The sequence below is a fragment of the Strigops habroptila genome, chromosome 8 (assembly GCF_004027225.2).
Source record: "Strigops habroptila isolate Jane chromosome 8, bStrHab1.2.pri, whole genome shotgun sequence".
Lineage (NCBI taxonomy): Eukaryota > Metazoa > Chordata > Aves > Psittaciformes > Psittacidae > Strigops > Strigops habroptila.
This window is the reverse complement of record NC_044284.2, coordinates 26,900,543-26,922,104: the sequence shown is the minus strand read 5'-3', so window position 1 is coordinate 26,922,104 and position 21,562 is coordinate 26,900,543. Positions and strand designations below refer to the sequence as shown.

Below are 21,562 nucleotides of genomic sequence, written 5' to 3'. Positions count from 1 at the left end.
TGGAGTAAAAACTTGAAAATTTGCTGTAGCTGGACAGAATTAAGATTACATACTAACCTCTTCTTCTGAAACATCCATTACGACTAAAGAACCCATTCTGCCCTTCATTACTTTACCCCCACCACCAGTCATTGTTCCTGAAGTAAAAGAGATGAAAAGAAGTTAGCGAGCTTATTGTGTTTAGATAGCATCTGTGAGGAACTCAAAATATAATTGCAAGTTTGCACTTAAATACCTGACTGTTCAATGACTTGTCCTTGAAGCGTTACCACCCTCCATCTTTTATCTTTTTGAAATGCTATTCTGGAAGCATCTTCCAAGTTATTAGCTACTAAAGTATCACGTAATGCGAAGTAAAAAGCCAGGCGAAACTTCTCGTCGTTTGCTTTCACCAGATCAAACAACCGAGGAACATTCTCTGGAGTGGGGATTTTCTGAAGATTTTTTTCCCACACAGCCATCTACATCAAAAAAGTAAATAAATGAGTGAGAGATTCCTGGGGATAAATTATATGAGGTAATTTCATTATTCTAAGGTACGTTAAGGCTTTAAAGCAAATGCAACTGTACTGCAACTAACAGTAAAGCTTCCTTCTACTTACTTCCAGTCTAATTAGAAAAAGACATGCCAAACATTTGTTGTACACATACAGGTATCTAAAAAGCCTTGTGATTCTCTCTAAGTAAATGTTTCCATTTGCTATAGAATGTTCTACAACACATTTGTAGAACAAACAGCCTATTAGAACATTTTATATTTTAGCTTTCCCATAGCGACACATATACAGCATAAGATACTACTATATAATACATATTTTTACACCTTAATACATTATACATATACAGGATTAACATTGTGACATTAGGATAAATCAGCAATTTGTTCTGCTGAAGTGCTGGTACTTACTTTGTCCATGGCTATAAACGTGGCAACTCCGATTCCTTCTGTCTTCAAGAAATTCACACATGCCTGTGCAGTATCAATTGTATCGACAACAATGTTGTCTAAGGCACCACAAGATGATGAAATAGCAATATCATATTTCTCATCGATAGCTCCCAAGTCTCCCTAATAATTGGGGGTCAGGAAGGAGAGGCAGAGGTACACTGATAAGCTTGGCATCAATGTTTTGTCTTGGTATTATGAAACAAATGACAAAACTTCACAGAAAAAAAAAGAAGAAAAATTATAGAATACTTCTTTTTGGGAAAGAACTTAAACCTTGATTAGAATTTGTAAAATTATACCACACCTGTCTCCTCCTGCACACTGCTAACAATGGGTTTGTTCCCATAGTAGAAATTCATATACTCAGCTTTAAAAGCAGTGCTTCTGGTAGAGCAATGCAGTAGCATTCATTTATTTTCCATAGACAAATGTTACATTTTATATGCCCGCATTTTAGTCTGGCCTAACAAGATTATTTGACCTTGTGTTCTGTGGATGGTTCTACCATTGGTCAGCCTGGTAGGACCCAGCAAGTCCTATGCTTCTGTATGGGGTGCTGTACTGATCTAGAAGACAGGTACAGGGATGTCCACCATCTTGGACAAAATTCTTGTGTATCTGCAGATAAAACCAGCATGCGCAGCCAACAGCGAGTTATCCAAGAACTGACCAACCTCACACTCCTCTCGCAAGCAGTAACAGAGCACAAGACAAAATACATGCCAGCCGCGCTAGACAGCGGTCTGCTGCTGCTTGAGCTTTATCCTCTTTTGATAAATCTATACACACATTTTTAAAATATACTTCTCCAGCAGTTATGTTCCTAATACTCAAAGGGATCAGAATCGCAACAGCTGTCAGTCACAGTCACAACACAGAAGCGCAGGCAGGACCAAAGCATGGGCAGGTTTACAACACACTGTTAGTATTGTGGCTTGAGCATATTAATCATAGAATCAACTAGGTTGGAAAAGACCTTTAAGATCACCAAGTCCAACCTTTACTCCAGGACTGCCAAGTCCACTGCTAAACCATGTCATCCACCACTGAACCATGCCAAAATATTCCCACAGAGACTGCACCAAAGGGATTTAGCTTAAAGATCAGCCTACCAAAACGTAAAGCTTTCTCATAGCCATTGCCTTTATTTAGTGCTGGGTAGAGGAACCTCAATTTTTTTTTAATTTTTTATTTTATAGCAAATCCATGGGATTTGCAATACTCTGCTTTCCACATTCATAGCACCAGAAAAGTGAGGAATTCTACCTTTCACTCTATTACCGTGCTGTAATATATACAGCACGGTATATAAGGCTATACAGTTTAAGACTTCAAAGGATAGTAGCCTTTTAAAATTTACCAGTCTTCCATATAGTCCAGGAATATTTCCACTTTTCTTCTGCTGAAGCAGAGCCTCAAGCACTCTTCCTCGATTGCGACTCATTGCTAAAGAACTTTTGGCTTCTTCTACTTTATGACGCAGGTTTCGAACAAGATTCTTGGCACTTTCTTCTTCTCTTCTTAGTTTCTCAAGCTCATTTTCTTTCTAGTAATGAAGAAAAAAAGGACATTATCTTCAAAATCACTAAAATTACTCTATTCATGGAGTCTTTGATTGTGTAGGCAATGAAACCAGCCACTGAAAAGCAGAAGTAGCAAACATTTATCAGAAGAATGGCTGGTATTTGGATATACTTCAGCTAGTATTTAGTACACTTGGATACAAATATGAGAGCTTACGAATTCATGAATCAGGCTTAGGACAAGGTAGTGGGATTTTTTTGTTTTTTTCCTTTGGGGAATGAGAGGAGCAAGAAGGGAAATTTGAAGAAGGCTCAGAAACAGAGCCATTACTTGATTTTAACTTGTCTCATCAGGGTATGTAGGATTAAATTTCAGTGCTTATTGTCAATATTTGCTTAACCAAAAATAAGTTTGAAATCAAATACTTCACAGGTTAACCAAGTATTAGAATATAGTTTTAAAATGTTATTTTGTGGCACACAGTTTTTCTTTTATTTTCACCGCGATTATTGCTAAAAAGAAGAGTGGAGCTTTGGTTTGTGTGTTGCAAACAAGTCAAGTCTCACCTTCTTCAACTCCTGTTCAGCTTGGGGTAATTTTACACTTATCTCTTTGATAGCAGCCTTCCTTTCCTTAAGAGTTTCTGAAACAGTCTTCAGAGCCTCCTTTGCCTGATTTAACTGAGACACAGCAGTATTATGACGGGCAAGATAGATCTCAAGCTCTGACTGGGCAACATCCCTCTTTGAACGAGCTTCATTCACTGTTTTAATAAACTCCATAAGCTCCTCCTCTTTGCTCTGCAAAAATGGACAATGTTACAACTAATACCACACGACTGTGGGATTTATTACATCAATTAAACTGTACGAAACAAAGAGAGGAAGTGGGTGTGTCCTTTTACAAGCTCTTCTGTCAGCAGAAAACAGTTATGTCACCTAGAAGAACAAGTATTTCTTAACTTATTAACATATTCTGTATGGAAATTAAATAAGCCATTTCCCATAAAGAACACCAGAGAATTGTCACGGAACATTTCCGTACAAACTTCGTATCATTTTCTCAATTTAAAGTTGGAATGAGCCCTACACATTGTGCTAAATTACAGATCAAACGGGGAAAAATTCTTCAGAGGGTGGTGAGGTGCTGGCACAGGTTGCCCAGAGAAGTTGTGGCTGCCTCATCCCTGGAAGTGTTCAAGGCCAGGTTGGACGGGGCTTGGAGCAATCTGGTCTAGAGCTCCAAATATCATTGGAGCTAGATGATATTTAAGGTCCCTTCCAACCCAAACCATTCTATGCTTCTGTGAAACCATGTTTCCAACTACAGAAAACAATCCTCCAAATTTACAGGATAAATTTCCAGCCTCCAGCTGTTTAGTGATTGAACAGCTACTATCAACAATAATAACCAAGTGTTATAGTAGCTGTCCATTAATTCAAAGACAGATTCCAGCTGCGTGAGAGGCTCAGAACACAAAATTTCAAAATCTGTTCATTTATTTAAGTAGCACATTGGTTTAAACATTTTGATAGGAGAAAATTAAAGCGTGTTCAAATAATGGAAGTGTAGAATTATTTAACGTACATACACAAATAACATACTTGATGACACATGATCCCTACAGAAAGCAGACAACTTAACAAGAATGATGTAGCTCTGATTACAAATTCAAAATTAATTTCCCAGTAAGGCTCCGCTGAACTAAGACATGAAACAGCACATTTGTCATATAAAAAAGCATTTTACAACTATCTTGTGATCATCTCATGTGTAAAAGCTATACTTCAGTTAAGACAGCAAGTGCACCAAGTCAAAACAGTTCAAACCTCTTTTTCTGTCTGAAGTCCTTGTGTTTCTTGCTTAAGGCTATCTATAACCTGCTTGAGTTTTAATTCTTCTTCCTCTTTTGTCTTTTCAAGAAGCTCTTTCTTAGACGTTGTTTCGGTGATAGATTTTTCACTATCGGCAGGCACTTTTTTCAATTCTAATACCTATGCAAGGAAAGACATCCAGAGACACAAGCCATAGCAGTGAAAGAACACATTTTAAAAGAAGCTTTACGCATAAGAACTGAAGTCATGGTATCACAGTCGGGCTTAATTCCTAAATATCTACTTTCAGAAGGCCAGTCTTGATCCAAAGAGCGATTTAAGATCTGTAACAGCTGGCAACAACCAACTTGCTAAAACCTATCTGTTAAATTAACTAAATTAACTAGGGAAGCACGAAAAAAGGAAGTTTGGAAAGGCAGTTACTGTGAGAATATGCAAATTTCTGTAATCTGAGCAAACAGAATAAAAAGACACTTTGGAAGCCATGAGAACTCTCAACTGAGCCGAGAAGCCACAGAAAGCTTTTGACTTCAGGCAGATAACAGCCTGGTACCACTGGACCCCTTCTCCCATAGATGTGCAATCAGCAATGGCTTAAGGGAGAATAATGCATTACTTCAGTGTTGCAAACAAAATCCCTAGCTGATTTAAATGACAAAGTATATGACTGAAAAAAATAAGTAAATGAAAACATATTTTTCCATCTTCTTTGTTGCACAAAATGCAACTGGTGTCCTCTGCTATTTTCTCCCAGCTGCAAAGATGTTCTCATCCAGAGCAGCCAATTACATTTCTTTAGGTAAATCAAGCTGCAGTTCACACTACCTTTTCTTTGTCCTTCTGAATTTGCTTCTCCAATTTTTTAGTCTTGCTCTTGGCATGTTTTAAATTTTCCCTTACTTTAACATCCTGCAAATCCAACTTAGTAAATTCTTCTTTTTTTTCCTCGATAAACTTTGTTATTTTACCACGTTTCCTGAGGGGGAAAAATAAAAAGAAAGAATCATCTATTCCATAACCTATAAAAATGTCACTTGAGCTTGGCTTAGTAAGCAAGCATATAGAATTTAAACCAATATTACTCAATTTTTGTAAAGAACAATATACTTACTATATTCACATTATTTTCCCCAGGGAAGTGATGTTTCATCAGAAAAGATTAACTAACAATGCAATATGAAATCCATTTTCAGAAATCTTAATTTTTCCTTGGTAGAATTTATAATTCCCCTCTCACAAATAACTTACCATGATCTTAGAAGCTGACAAGATCAATACTGCAGCTGGACTGGAAATTAGGACCCCGACAAATAAATCTTAGGAAAACACAACTGAGGCATAAAAGATTCATAAGGAAACCAGATAAAAATACCTAACATCCATGGGCCTAAACATATGGTGGTATATCTAAAAAGCTAAAACAGCATTTCATGGTTTTGTACAGTCAATATATAAATGTACTTTAAAAATCCATTTAAAAATCAGACATTTTCTTATTGTTGTACCCAGATTTCTGCAAGAGAAGCAACCTGCAAAACCTGCAAACCAATGAGATTTTTAATTTATTTATTTTTGTGCAAGAGATCATTTAATCCATGCCAGGGAATGTTTAGATATACAATAAGTGACTGCTCATCTGATAATTGAAATTTTTGGTGGAAGAACTACTGAAAACCCAGCTGTGCTCCGAGTTTGATCACCTTCCCGTACAACTACCATATACTTCTGCTTTCTCCTGTGTTCTGACCCCTGCAATAAAACTGACACATCTTTTCCTGAAAATCCTGCAAACTCTAACACTGCACATGCAGAATGTGTAAAACACAGTACTCTCAGCTTACAAATCTATACCTCAAGTACATACTTTTCAAGTTCTTTCAAACTTTTACTCTTGGCTTTCATTTCGTCTCCAAGTTTCTTGCTCTTCTCATTAACATCTTTTGTTTCTTCATTAATTTTTTCTTTCTGCATTTCCATATCGTTTAATCGTTTCTTTAGGTCATGACTAGGAAAAAAGCAAACAAAAAATCCAACCATAAAACCCAAACCTCCACTTTTTTCCATAAAGCTGACATGAATAATGGATATATATTTCCAATCTTAAGTGTAAACAAAGTGATTATGTAAAGAATTAAACCTTAATGTAGTTACTCAGTAACCTTGCCAATTTAATACAAACCAGCAAGGAAATCTAACAATTCAGACACTCCAGATTAAAATAGTCCTTAAACGATCGACCTTCTCAATTCAAGTATAAAAGCTGTAAGAGATTAATTTGCCAGACTACTTTACTTTGCTAAAATCTGGCAAACGCTGCTTTTTTTTTTTTTTTTTCTTTTTAGTGGTGGTGTTTTGGGTTTTTTTTAAGAAAGATTGTGAAAATGGTGTCTACTTTAAAATTTTTTAACTTCAAAATTTGAAACAAGAATCACTAGCCACATGCTATTCAACTAATTCTGAAGGACTGATACATCTGTTAAGAAATACAAAATATTTCTACTTAAAGGAAGCAGAGTTTAAGACCATCGCTACCACAATAAAGCCAAATCAAAACTTTAGAGAATTACTTACATATAGTATTGACAGATCCGATTCTTTTCTTTAAACATTTTGTTTTCCAAACAAAGAAATTCAATGGCTTTATTCCTGTCTGCTTCCAAGGCATCCTTTTCTTTTTCCACCATTTTAACTCTGTTTAACTAGAAAAAACAGAGTCAGAGCTGACTTTACTGCTAATACTACAGAAGAACAAACCCTGAGGAGAAAAACCCCAGACCCTTTGAAGCATGTGTCCTCTGGAGACGCGGTTCAACAATTAACTCTGCAAGACAGTTTAGCACTACAAGCTTTCTGAAATCACAGATCACAACTTCCACAGCAGAGACTGCCCTTTTAGAGCAATTCAGTCAGGAATTTAAAACCAGTAAAGGGATCCTACAGATGCTAGAAACAGATCAGGCAAGCCAAGGAAAACATAGGTGAGAGAGAGGAGTTACATACAGAAAACAACGTATAGGGACTGTCTATATTTCAATCTTTTGACTAGCCCCTTTGAAGTTAATTCCTGCACTTAAATGCCTTTTCCTTCCCAGCCTTTAAAAAAAAGTCTGCAACATACTAGGATTTACCAAGGACACACCAAGTAAGAAGAACTTTAATATTATTTAGCACTTTTAGAACTCAATGCATAAATAAAATGTTATGGAAGCAAGTTCTGCAAAAGATCTACATAGCTCAAGACACAACTAATGTTCTGTGCCTTCTCATACAGCTGTGTGTGCATCACCACACCACTGCTCTGCCTCCCTCTTTCCTTTTCTTAGCATGTTTTCCTGCTACTTCTCCTATTTGCAATTCAGCAATAGGAATCAGGCAGGAAAAACCTCCCTATCTTGATATATTCAGATAATTACAACCTCTTTCTCTGTTAAATCTGAGCAGCATTTAATGCATGCAGATTATGATCAAAGAGTGTTCAGCAGGTAAAATCCTATATTCCAAGCATTCAAGAAAGGCAAATGATGCTGACGGCCCATGTGTTAGAATCAAGAGAAACATATGCAATAAAGATTACTCAAAATTTTGCTATACTTCCACACTTGTAGAATACCAAATTTCAACCAAGTCTCTAACTTTTTCAAAAAAACAAAACAAAAAACCAGAACAAAAACCAAACCACCGAACAAAAAAACCCCACCCCAAAAAACCCCCAAACACGAAACAAACAAACAATAATGAAACAACTGCAAACTTATCTTTTTAAATTTATAATCCGAACAAAACTTTGAGCCTCACCTTTTCCCCTCTCCGTTCATTTAAAATCTCTATTCTGCGACACAGAACTTGGATAGGTTCTTTTAGTCGTGCAGATCCTATTAAGTCTTCTAAATATTCAAGCATGCCTTCATCATGTTCAGTCTGGCCTTTCGGTTTCATCATAGCGATTTGTTCAACTTCCCCCTTGGAAAAGAGAAGTTTCATTTTTCTCCCTCAACACCCCCCCCCCTTTTTTTTTTCCTGGGGGGAAAGTTAGTATTCTGAAAAAACACAAACACCTTTGGAACGCAGGTATGTGACCATATTCTAGCATTATAAAAAAAGAACAAAATAAATAATGCAGTAATCAAAACTGACTATTCAGAGTAGCAATATATTTGGGAAAACAAAGATCAAAATTAATAGAAATTTCCTCCAAGGAGTGCATGGTGGTGATGTGCATCTCTTTCAAAGCTAACACTGCTTTGAAAAGCCTCATGTCTCTATGAAGATAAACGTTGCTTCATATCTCTAAAGATTCAGAATGCATTTCCCCAACCTAAAAAAAGAGAATAAAGCATGCCCTCTAAGTCACGTAGCACCCAACAGTCTTAAGGCATCTTAATCAAGATTGATGTCGCTGAAGGGTTCCCTTAGGAAAAAGAAGGTCCATAAAATCGTGTCTTATGGATGAACTGGACTCGTAATTCATATAACCAAGACTTCCTTGTTGGAAAAAGGAGGACATTCTTTCAGTATTAGGCTTCCTTAATTTTCCTTTATGTACAGCATTAACTTTAAATTATTAAGGCAAATAGTAGCAATTATTTTTTTTTTTTAAGAAGAATTATGCAAGATTAAACCGAGACAATGACAAGGACTGTTTATGTTACTGATGCTATCATTACCAACAACAACAAAATCTATTATCAATATTTTATGCTTAAGACAGAGTAGCACTAAATATTTCAAAATACAGATTTTGTAAATTACATGGTCATATATAAAAAAAAAGACATGAAATTGAATATACACTTATTAAAATCATATCTGGTGCAAGAATAGATGCAATAGATGCTGCGGTAATTAAAGAGAACACAAAGTAGAAACAATTCACCCTTCAAAAACCTAGATACTTAGGTACATGACAAGAGACAACTTATTCATAAAACAAATGGTAGTGCAGAGTACCAGTATTGGCCATTAAACACATGAAATAAGATGGATTAAAGTCTTTAATCTAGTTTTAGAACTGACAAGATAAAAACTGTATTCCAGTATCCGACCTATATATGTAGAAAAAGCCCAAGTCTACAACCACAGAGTGAAAATGTTCATTGGCTTTATTCATTTATTATTTTTCATTGTTGGCTGCTTGTTGAAGTTGAGCTGACAGCCAAGTGTCTACAAAAGTATGGATGAGGAAGAACTCCTCAAGAACATATAGAAGGAGAGGTGATTAATGAGACTGCTGGAGAACCAGAAAGTCACGGAAGTCAAAGGGCAGGATTTCTACACAACTGTTGCAAATGGGGCCTGTAACCAGCTAAGAAACATGAGGGTAAGGTCCTCCTAAACGTTAGTGAAGGCAGTTTGAAATTTTTGCCAAAGGGATTTTGTTCCACGTTCTCAGTGCACAATGACACCTAGTGGCCCTATGCTTTTCTTCCAATTAGCAAATACCATTCAGCTGAGTGTAAGGGAAAAAGTTCAGTTTTGCAAATTTTGCAAAGTAAAAACTAGTATACATTAAGACAGGTCTTCTTGCACTAATTCCTTTGTTAGAGTAAAACATGGAGGCTGGTTTTGGTTTGAGCTTCCCCCCCCCCCTTTTTTTTTAAATTAAAATTTTAGAAGTTAAATGCATCTAAGCTGCTATTTTCTGGTAATTACTGTTCATAAAAAGTCTCAGCAGATCTGACAAGACAAAAAAAACAACCCCACAAAAACCAAACCAAAAAACCCTAAACAACCCAACTCTGTTTCTTACACATCTCAAAAAGCCAAACAATTAGTTTTCTAACAACTGCAGTCATATTATGTACAATTCCCATCGCACATTTGCTCCCTTGCCATGGAAGTATGATTTCTCTACCAAAAACCACCTGCCAGCAAGATACTGCTTCTGGGTAGGAAACTATGTAACCTCCTAAATTTCTGTGGATTTACCAGAAGTCTGTTTTATTTCTTCCTGCATTAAAGCCTTTCCTCTGTTTACATCCAAGAAATAAAACAATCACAGAAAATATTTAATTCATGTGGTGAACATCAACTTCCTACAACACACATCTATCCCTCAAGTTAGGTGCTGCTGTAAACCACAAAACTGCCCTGGATTTAACATGACCGCAGGAATTATAGACAAGCAAGGAATGCAAGTCAACTTTTTTATTTTTTTATGATCTAGCTAAGTATAATTAACCATCTTTTAAGTCACAACCATCTAAGAAAGATGATTATGTAGTTGTGAGGGTTCTCCATAGCTCACTAATGTAATGGAATATAACTACAATATGTTTAATGATATAGTAAATAATTATTGAAATTTAATCCAATTATATCTAATTCTATAACCTCGTAAATTGAGAAATCAGGGGTTTGGTTGTCTGGTGGTCCATTTATATGGTAAATAAATACCTCACCATCTGCCCAGGAATTACTGGTAACTGCAGTTTAGGGCACACATTAAATAACATTTTGAAAAGTTGAAGTGAATCAAGTACTGTTAAGATAATTCACATGAATTGAACTTGTCAGGCTGGCAATTGGCAGTTTAATATTCCTCTAATTCACCATAGGCAAGCAATTTTAGAATTTCATATTCTTCTTATGCGAAGAGATGTAGATGGACTACCTACTGAAATTCTTGTATTCTTTTCTCATCAAGGGTAAAAATGAAAATATTTAGCAACTACAAGTAATAATTGACTAATAGAAGTATTAAATATGATTTAATATTTATATTATTTACCAAGTCAATATATTAAGAAATCCATTTAGCCCACCCCTATATTTAATATATTAAGAAACAAAAGTTTCCAGCTACTTTAATTGATAAAGGAGACCAAAAAGCTATACCTGCTCTTCTTTCAAGTAATCATGACAATGATTAATGGGGGGGAGGGGGGAAAGGAAGGGAGGGAAATAGTCACATTGTAACTCTGCGTTCTGTTAGAAGTTGATAGTCAACATAACTGTTCCCTTAACATTTTAGCAGTGCTTATTATTTGACCTACTATTTGAATCATACAAGGAAAAAAAACACAAAACAAAAAAACCCAACCAACCCAACCCAAACCCCAACAATACAACCTTCCTCCTTTATCTAGTCAAAGATCTTTTGAAATACGGACAGCATTTTTGAAAGTGAAACTAAGGCGGCAGCAGGCAGACATTTGTTGAAAAGAAAGTATGCTTGGGCATGCTTAATATAGCTGTCACACCTAAATTTAAAAAGTCTCTGAATAGACCACTGGGAAATTTCTGTAATTATTGCCCTCAGTTACCTTCCTGCACTTCACAGGCATGAAATCATGAGGGGGAGTAATGTGCAAAAAAAAAAAAAAAAAAAAAAAAGGGGAAAAGGAAAAAAAGGAGAGAACAAAAATTACATCCCCTGTTCAGTTGAGGACAATCAAAATGGATGTCGACATTAAGGCATTGGTGACACTGGCAGACAGCTAACAAAGGACCAAACATCCACACAAGTAATCACTGTATGAGAAAGCAACAAATATCCATGGAGTATTTTGGGAAGGCTCTACATTCATGGCAAGAACTCTAAATGGAATTACGAACCTAATTTCACTTTCTATATTGTGTGTGAAGTCTTCCACATCAGACTGAAATTATCACGGGGCTGCCAGCATGTCACTGGTAACAGAGGCAGTCAACTCAAATACTGTATAATAAACACACATCTAAATAACAGTTTCTACAGAGTGCCTCAGCTTAGTTATCAGAAAACAATTACTACATTTGAATAGAGAACACAAGTTTATATGTAGAGAAATTTCTAAGCAATGAAGTTAGCTCAAATAATGAGAAACCTTGCTTGACAGTAGGCTACAAAGTTATAATAACAAGGGCAAGTGCCAGTCTCATTTGAAAGCCATTTCCTCAAGTGAAAAGTATAAAGAGTAACTTCAAGGAGCTTGGAAGCAAGAGATTCTGCCTTCCTTTTCACAGCTGGACTCTCAAGGTGAATTATTTCAGTGCCATAATGTTCAAGATACTTTCTAAACTTAAATTTCTGTTTTGCATAAGAGCAAAAACGTTAAAGCAAGTAAATTGTAAAAGCCTTCAAATACCAGTGTAAGACTTGCTCATCATAAAATTAACTATGTGAAATCAACATCTCAGTTGAGGAGACTGAGAGGGTCAGTGAAGCACTGGGTAAACCAGCAGCACACAACATGCAGGCCAGGAGCACCCGGACTTGCCGTGCCTGCTGCGCTCAACCCCACAAGGATGCTGCGGAGGGATGCCCAAAGATGCCTGAAGAACTGACAGAAGTGGTGACATCACCAGCACCTTCTACCACTGTCTTAATGTTATGAGGCAGCCAAATCAAGGGTCCCTGTACTCCAAGTTCTGTGCATTCCAGTAACACTTGCATCCTTGGAGTATTTAGGAATGCTGCAGATTTAATGCGAGACATTATGGACAGAATTAATCAAATTTCAATCTCTATTGCATGCATACTCCATTCATGTTGGAACAAAATCCACATTAGGACTAGCACACCTCCAACAGTGCAGTCAGCTTAAATAGCTTCACTCCATTGCCATATGGAACTTCCAGAGCAAATGTGTGATGGGCAAGAATCTCCCCTCTCATGTAGCCCTCATAAGATGGAACAATAAAGCCCCTAAACTATTACCTCATTTCTATAAACTACTATTTCCCCTAAAATTGCACATTTGTTTCTTTAAACAGCTGATCCTCTCACAACACAAAGCTTTTAATCTGAGTTTATCCAGTGTTTTCTGGCATATAAAGATTTGAATTTTAAACAAGGTTATCAAACTGCTGGATAAATGAAAATTTTGACCTACTCATTAAGCTGCCTTCCTGCAACTTTTAATCTTGAAACAGATGCTACTTTACACTTCTGCACATAACTCCTGTTTGTTGCTCTTGGCAGACAGTAGCGTTACGTTCCAGCAATGTTCCTTTACATCTAAGAGCGGGCCTGTGGACTGAAGCACTACTTCCAAAACTAGGAATTCTGAATAGCATAACACACTAATCCTAATACCCACATTACCCAGCCTCAACCAGTGATAAACTGTAGCCATTGGTAATTCGTGCTGTGCACAATAGTAGTTCAGTCTGTGACAGTGCTGGAACTGGAATTAGAGTTTCAGAATACAGCCATCAGATTCCATTTTAAAATCCTCGTATGAAACAAGACAGAGCTAGCAGAAAACTTTTGATGTCGAAAGATCACTGACAGCAACCTTAAAACTCTTCATGAAGAAACAAACAGTATTTTTGTTTGCAAAAAACTTGCCTGCATTATGACTAGTTATTTCTGAAGAACCTAAAGACAAAAATGTTTGCTTACCAGTATCTGTCTCCTCATCACTGAAAATTAGGGGAAAAAAAAAAAATAAATCTATTGAAGACAGTGCCTTGAGACACAATGAGTTTTGTCAACTAAACTGTTAATACAACACTTGCAGATCTACTTCATTAGTATTCCACAGAATTATTATGGCAGCAAGTAGGTAAAAATGTATTTTCCAGGATTTTGGGTTGTCACTTCATTTCTGGTGACTTAATCCGAAGCTTTAAAATAAAAAACAAAAACAAAAAAGTTGCTGAAAACTGTGGGATGGATTAGCAAAATCCTGTACTACCCAACAAACCAGACTAACTTTTGAGTGTTAAAACCCACACATCACTTCAGATGCACAGTAAAGCACAGGCACATTAAAATATAAGATAGTAACAATGGAATTTCATAGCTTGGAATCCAGTAGATGGAAATGTGCTATGCCCCAGACAGGGAGGGAGGAATACTGGTACTCTGAGTGGTTTTTGAAGAGAATTTTCTGTTGCAGCTGTTGTTTTAGTTTTTGGAGGGGGTTTTGTGAGTGGAGCTCTTCAACACTAGCCAAATTCAAGAGTGGAGTAATATAGCGTCTAACTGAAGTGAAACTTACATTGTTTTAATCATGAGGAATAGTTTTAGAGAAAATACTGCCCAAGAGATGCAATACTATATACATAGGAAAAAAACTTCCACGTTTTTACATGTAGCTGAGAAACTTAGCGAGGCATTACCTTGAAAAGCAGGACAACCTATTTATCTTAGTTTCCCCACTTCAACTGTTACAAGTAGAACAGAAGAAATCTTTCAGACCCTTTGTAGAACTTCAGCGTGCTTCATCAAGCAAATCCAAGCTTAAAAATCACACATTTTGTCAATACTGGTAAATTTGACAAATTCTTTATACAAGCTTTTCTTTTTGTTTACATTTCCCCACCTTTGAGGTGCCGGCAGGAAGAAAGCCAACTTACTTCAAGTCGAACAAAGGAAGCCTCCCTACTGCAAATAGGGAGCATTTCCTGTAACAGCCTGGGTATTTTCCTCTGATAAGAAGTTTTAGCATTTGGATTTACCCTCTCACACCTAGATGTCAAATCTACCTAGCTGTGGTTCTGCATCAATACCAGATGATAGCTTCATTTCATAATTCTTTTGCTACCAGCATTTGGAGTAATGAAAAACATAGAACAAGCCTAGCTACTACAACCTGTCCAACTTCTCATTCCTGCCTTGGAACAGAAGTGTGGCAGTACTTTGAGAGAAATCTTTGGCTGGCATTGTGGTTGATTTTTGGGGTTTTTTTTTCAATACTAAACTATCACAAAATTTTAGATATGATGACCGTGGCTACAATATTTGGTATTTTTAAGGCAAATGCGGCTTTTTTTTTTTTTTTTTAAATTCAGAACAGTATTTTAGTAGCTTCACTGTAACAGCTGCATACCTTTGGTAACATACTTGCTTTTAAGGCTTTCTAAACAACTATCAGAGGAAGTTTTGTTACCGAATCCAAAAATCTTTGGGTGACAGATGGGTTTACTGTAATCCCAAGCACAGCACCTGTTACAGCACCATTACAATAATCTTGTAACTTCTTAATACTATCAATATTTACGTTCAATTTGCTTACTGAATTAACTGATTAAATTAGTTTGCAACTTTATGATATTACATAATTCCATTTAGGCAATATGCAAATGTAGACAGCAGTCAGAACATCATTTAACTTTGTCAAGCATCAAAAGATTAACGGTCTTGTGATGTCTGTTGACTATTATTATATATGCGTGCATTAAGAAAGATTCAACGTAAGCATGCTAAATTTTTGATTAAAATTGTTTAAGCATTAACATTTGTCCTCCCCCCCTCCCCCCCCAAGCTATTTGACTGATTAGGAAAATTCACATCACACTGAACTTTGAAAGAATAGGGGTTTCTTTATATGCAGCAGGTGATCAACAGAACTTGTTCTTTAAGCACCAAACTGAAGCAAACAGTTGAGTTATAACCAGCATATCCAGAATGCTGAAAAAACAGTACTTGCAGCTGTAATGGCCACCTCTAACACAAAATTCTGTGGTGGATTATAGTAACCCTAGGCAAAATCTCTTATTGTTTGTCCTACTGAAGAAAATTAATCTTGATCAACCCAAATTATAACCCATTTTTAACTTTTTAATATAGAAGGCTAGACAGAACTGACGTGGCAGTTCTCTTAATAACATAATAGTAAAGTTTAGAATTTTTAAACTTTTATGGAACTCAGCTGTATTTCAATTCTTTCAAATGGTGAAGTGTTTCTCCCAGAGCAAGGGGAATGTGGACAATACATTTTGCAAGTATTTCACCAGCCAACTACATGAGTGGAAAATACAGGGCACACAATAATAGCTCTCATTTCTTAAGCACAAATGTAGTAAGGAATGGTAAAAATCAGTGCTAAATTTGTGTACATTCTATTTTCCAGTATGGAAATTTCAATCTTGGTTCATTTTGACAATGTGCCTATACTCCCTTCTTCATGTAAAGTTTTGACTGTGAATTCTAATTCCACATACATAGGCCATAGAAGCTTCGTACATAGATAACCAATATTCCTGTAGCCGCCTGATTCTTCTCCTGGAAATATAACTGTAATACAGTTCTGTTCAGGTTTGTTTTGTGTTTTTTGTGGTGGGTTGTTTTTTGGTTTTGTTTTTGGCTTTTTTCCTTTCTTCTCCCCTCCTCCCAGTTCCATGTTATTGCTGCGATTACTTAGTGCTTGCAGCCATATCTCATTTCTACCCTTCAATTTTACCAGATGGCAAATATACAGGAGGGGAGAAAGTATCAAATACTCAACTTCATGCTCTGCCTTCCAAGAAAAGTGTTATAAGCTAGGTGGGAAATAAGAAAGTCAAATAAGTATTAAATTCACATACACAAATCTACAAGGCCACCACTGTCCAAAGATGAGGAAAAACTTAGAATTAGCCTGTTATACAACATTCAGTTGTTTGCACAAAATTACTATTCTGTATTCTGGAAATAATTTAAAAGTAGCCTTTGTCAAGCTGTTTGCACATCTGTCTAATTTTAGAAGCTTTCTTAAGGACATTCTTGTGTTTAATACGAGAATACAACTGGAGTGCAAATCTAGAGTCTCTTTGGAATCTAAGTCAGTTATTGTCAAATTCAACCTACAATGTTTGATTTAACACTATTGGTATGTTCTTATGAAGCTATTTAATGTACCACTCTCAGTTACACACTGCCCCCAGAAAAGGGCTTTTCTTCACTTTCCGTATTTCCCTTTTTTCTGAAGAAAGCTTAATAAACAGTGGTTATATATTTTGTTGCAATTTACAAAATAAAAATAATCTGAATTGCCAACAGAAGTTTTCTGATAATGTAAGAGATTTCATGTTGAAGCTGCACATAGACATGCTAGCATATCTTGCACTGCAGAGTACTCACTTCAGCATAAAGCGTAAAATTTAAACAGTGAAATCAATACTGTACTCTATGAATCAGTGTGAGGCTTCTATTTTTACATAATACTTTATTCAAAGAATCTGGTTTCACTTAATTATATTATCACACTTGCTTTAAGTCTTCTCACCACTTCAGCTCAGTTGTCCTTGACCTTTCCAGAACAAACCTCTCTTCACCACTGATGTTGGCAGCACAGATCTCCAATTATAATCCCAGTAGAGCTTTTCATCGTGTGCTCCACTCGGCACATTAGCTCAAATGTTGGTGTGCCTCATAAGGAAAGCAGACCTCAACAATTGGGAACTTCTGGCTTATCTCAAAGTGAGAAGAAAATCTGCTCTCCCTCATTTCCTCTCCAATACACTGGGAAGAGCGACTCCTACATTATTTCCACGAAGCAGCAGGTAAAAAACTTGACTAAACTTCCTTTCTGGCAACATTACCTTGCCATAGGATAGGACTTACTACATTGCAAAATGCCTTTCCTATCAGTTACAAAAATACATGCATATAAAATCACTGTAGTTGTTTACACTTGCTTAAGATTACATGAGAATATTTTAGTTTAGTCTATCAAATACATGTAAGTGAAGTACTACTGTAATTAGTACAAAAGTTACTTAAACCAGCTTCAACTTGTTTGAAAGAAAGTAGCTTTAAAGTAAATGGAAATTGACAGAAGTCCACTACCATAATACTGTCTTTTCGTACAAAATTAATTCAAATCTTGTGCCATTTATCATTTCTACAATATTGATTTACAAAGTCACTATGAAACTCCACTTTCCTTTTAAAAAGACTGTATGGACTGTACTTCTCTTACCTTGAAAGACTGCAGAAGCCAATTTCAGCAGGTGTTAATGGTTGCTGTCCACAGCCAGTTTGCTTTGCTCCCCAGACAAGCCTACACTGCAATATTCAAAACTGACATTCCTTTGAGTGCTTCCCATTTATTTAACAATTCCTTAGAAGCAAACCAGCCAGGATAAAGAGGCTGAGATTTTTTTGCCGGCCTCAAGATTAACCTGTTCACAGAGTCACTATTGAGCAAACACACTTACTTTCCAAGTTTTGCCCAGCCTGGTCAGAGCACAGAACCCACACAAGTTTTCCATATACGTACACTGATGTTCCAAGCAAGTCTTTTGAGAAAAAGCTATGTAATTTTATTTGTTGTTCTTTACATATATTCAAGTTACTGAAGGTATGGAAGATGGAAAAATAGCAGCAAGATGCTAGATTTTAACACAGTGCTTAGTATACTTTAAGTGACAAGATACGTTTCTTCCTGTTGCAGTTTCAGGCTGCGGCAAGCTGATTAAAAATGTTGTCTATTCCTAAACTACTAAAAGCATATAACAATTTATTAAAAACATGAAATATGTAGTGTTAAAACTTAAGGATCACAAAAATGACAAACTCCTTCTGTTAAATGTTGGCAATATCCCATTATAACCACAACCATTTTTAAACAAGACTTTTTTCAAATACCTAGTTCAGACACAAAATTTGTAATACTTCCAGAGCTACTCAATCTTACATATTCTGTTCTTCCACAGGTGCTCTTTGTGATGTTACACACAGAAGTCATCTGTAGTTTGATTTTAATATTTTCAGTATAGCATCAGAAGAAATACCTGTATCATGTCCTACCCAACTTCTAGAAAATTCAGGTGGGCCTAAGCTTTAAAATTTTATCCTAAAAAGGCACCAAAATCTGCTATGTCAGAAAAAGACTGCAAAACAGGGGATAAAGAGGGGAAAACAAACAAACAAACAACAAGAAAGCAGTATTCTAAAAAGCAAATATTTTCCATTGAATAATGCTAAATACGCTAGCATTTTGTTACTACATGTAGAGGGTATGTTCTACAACTTTTTCTTTAGTACTAACTAGTGAATAGCCACATACTGGAACCAGCATTTGATAATACTTCATTTTTGTCCAAAAAACTGTATAGTGCAAGTGAAATATCTTAATGACACCCTATCAGCATAGACAAAATCAAAGATATTTATAACTTACTTTAAATGAGAAATCACTTGCTATCAGGTTAAACTTAGCAGAGCCTATTTTAGTGTAGCTATAACAATAGTAAAAACTAAATAAACTTGTTACCTCCAATTTTAAATAACTTAATCTGAAAAACATTATGGGGGAAAGGGCCATCCTTGTGATAGGGCAAGCCTTCTGACATGGTCTCATTCACTTCTAACTACAATTTTTAGTATTTGGGTTTTTAAGTTTTGCAGTCATTATGCAGAAAACATTGCCACATTTCCCAAGTGGACAGAACTCAACTTCAAGTCACCAAATCAGTAGCTTTCACTTTAAAAAAAAAAAAAGCACAAAACCTTATGTGCAAAGAGAAAGGACCTTGCCTTGGTCAGAAAGACAGACAGAAAATCTCAGTACACTTTCCTCTGCACAGAGTCTAGTGAAATTAAAGAAGAAAAAACAAAAAACCAAAACCAAAAAATAGCAGTGGTGACCATTGCTTTATGCCTTAGTATTTATTGGTTATGCCTCCTCCCTACTTTTTATTGTACAAGTGGAAAGCATGAAATTCAAGTTTCTTGGAAAAGGTACACTCTCCCCATTGATAACTTCCTGGGAAATAATTAATGAGAGAAGAAAACAAATCACACCTGGGGGTGAAAATAAAGCTTAGCAATACTCCTTCCCAAATGTTCCCTTCCCAGTGCTAAAAAGGGATGCTCTCTAACACTAAGCTGTACATATCTCTTACATACCATAATTTCTACCCAGCTTCACCTTTGACTCTACATTCTCTCCCTTTCAGAAATTTTGCCAAAATGGTATTTCAGAACAACTGTATAGAAAAAAAAAAAAAGAAGTGTATTTACTACAGTTGTTTTGTTGGAGGTACTTCTCATTCCATCTTGAAACAGAAAATACAGGAATAAAGCGTTGGAGGTAATAATTAATTGGCATGGAGACTTCAAAACAGATATCCTCTTTTTGTGGGTGTAACTGTAAAAAAGGACTGCACAAAAAGGCTTGAGGAAGTGAAGCAAGCACAGCGACCTAGCTAGAATGCTTTTTTTTTTTTTTTTTAGAGGGGAACTGGAAGCTCCTTTGACAGAAACAGGCCAAAAATAAACTCTATTGAAAAATTTCAGACCTTGGGAGGCTCCCACTGCTCACTAATTTTCTAGGCTATGATCCTTCAGAGTAGATTTGTGATCTGTTGGTAGTGAAATAATTACAGGTAATCACAGATACAGTTACTCAGTTGAATTAATATTTAAATACTTCCATCAAGTACTTTAACTCAATTTACATTTTGAGTAATTGTTTGGCACATAGCAAAATTCTCCTTTATTATTTAAAAATTAGGGAAAAAAAAAATTATCATGGTTGTCTTCAACCAGTTTTTTAAACAGCAAACAGATGCCAGCAAGCCTTACAACTTTAAGGTCAAACATGAAAATAAATGATATTGTATTGACAAATTCTAAGATTATTTTTACAGTATGGATTGTAAACTGTAGCTTTTGAAAACATAGCTTGAATTGCCTATAAACCTGCCATTCATAAGAGTCCTCTACAGTTGTTAAACAAGTGTAAACAAAAGTACACTTCATGTGTTTCTTCTTGCACTCAAAGTTTTATGCACAGCTGATTTTTATATACATACTTCTCCAGTAAAACCATGTATATATATGAGAGCCGTAGATAACAGTAGAATCATTAAGATTTAAGTTAATATTGCTGCACTTTTATCTAAAGTATAAACAAGTTGCTGAATCTCTGCCACGCTTAAGCAGCACAATAATATTGGGGTTTAAGGTTTATTTTACTACACCAATATTTACGTGCTGCTAGGGCGGAACAAGTATGACAGCTCTTCTATTCATCCACATGTCAGGAACACAAATTCGTTAATAGAAAAATCTATATTAGTATCTTCAACTGTTTCTCTTCCTTAAATTTCTAAAGCAGCAAATAATGATTCGCATCTTAATTAGAGCATGCAAACCATGATGTGCTGCTAGAGTACTTTAAGGCCTCAAATACAAGACTTAAAACCTAGATGGTATTTTTTACAACTGGAAATACAGCTTTATTTAAAATTGGTTTTATTCATACACCAACCTGTAAAATTAAGAATCTGTTATGGTCCAGATCAATTCCATGGCTTCGAAGAAGAATACCAACATCTTTGAAGGTCGCTTTCTTTCCATTGATGTGGTAGACTGAAGAATTATCTCTATAGGCAGTTCTAGATACACAAAATTTGCTGTTAGGAATGACTTCATAATCATCTCCTTCCTGTTTTGAGGAAAAACAAAAGTCAGAAAAACAATTACTGTATCACAGGTTTACCTCACATTTCGCAATTCAGCACAGAAATTTTATCATGTTAGGGTTTTAAGTCAATTGCACTCTCAGGTCTAGTACAAGTGGGAACTGTCTTAAAGCTGCAAATCTCAAAATAAAAA

General features: G+C 35.9%; 1 protein-coding gene across 6 annotated transcripts in view; it reads right to left on the bottom strand.

The window, feature by feature from the left end:
* SMC4 (structural maintenance of chromosomes 4) overlaps window positions 1-21,562 on the bottom strand; it is a 39,503-nt gene that overhangs the window by 11,816 nt on the left and 6,125 nt on the right. For all 6 annotated transcript variants that reach the window (XR_003992655.1, XM_030494896.1, XM_030494898.1 and 3 more), the window contains 11 exons: window positions 21,216-21,392; window positions 8,104-8,268; window positions 6,880-7,007; window positions 6,173-6,313; window positions 5,134-5,284; window positions 4,303-4,467; window positions 3,040-3,273; window positions 2,310-2,495; window positions 908-1,069; window positions 236-461; window positions 58-137 (listed from right to left, as the gene is read on the bottom strand). Coding sequence is in view for 5 of the 6 variants with exons in the window: in XM_030494896.1 (XP_030350756.1) it covers window positions 58-137; window positions 236-461; window positions 908-1,069; window positions 2,310-2,495; window positions 3,040-3,273; window positions 4,303-4,467; window positions 5,134-5,284; window positions 6,173-6,313; window positions 6,880-7,007; window positions 8,104-8,268; window positions 21,216-21,392 (1,815 nt within the window). In the remaining variant the exon portion in view is untranslated. The remainder of the gene's footprint in view (window positions 1-57; window positions 138-235; window positions 462-907; window positions 1,070-2,309; window positions 2,496-3,039; window positions 3,274-4,302; window positions 4,468-5,133; window positions 5,285-6,172; window positions 6,314-6,879; window positions 7,008-8,103; window positions 8,269-21,215; window positions 21,393-21,562) is intronic.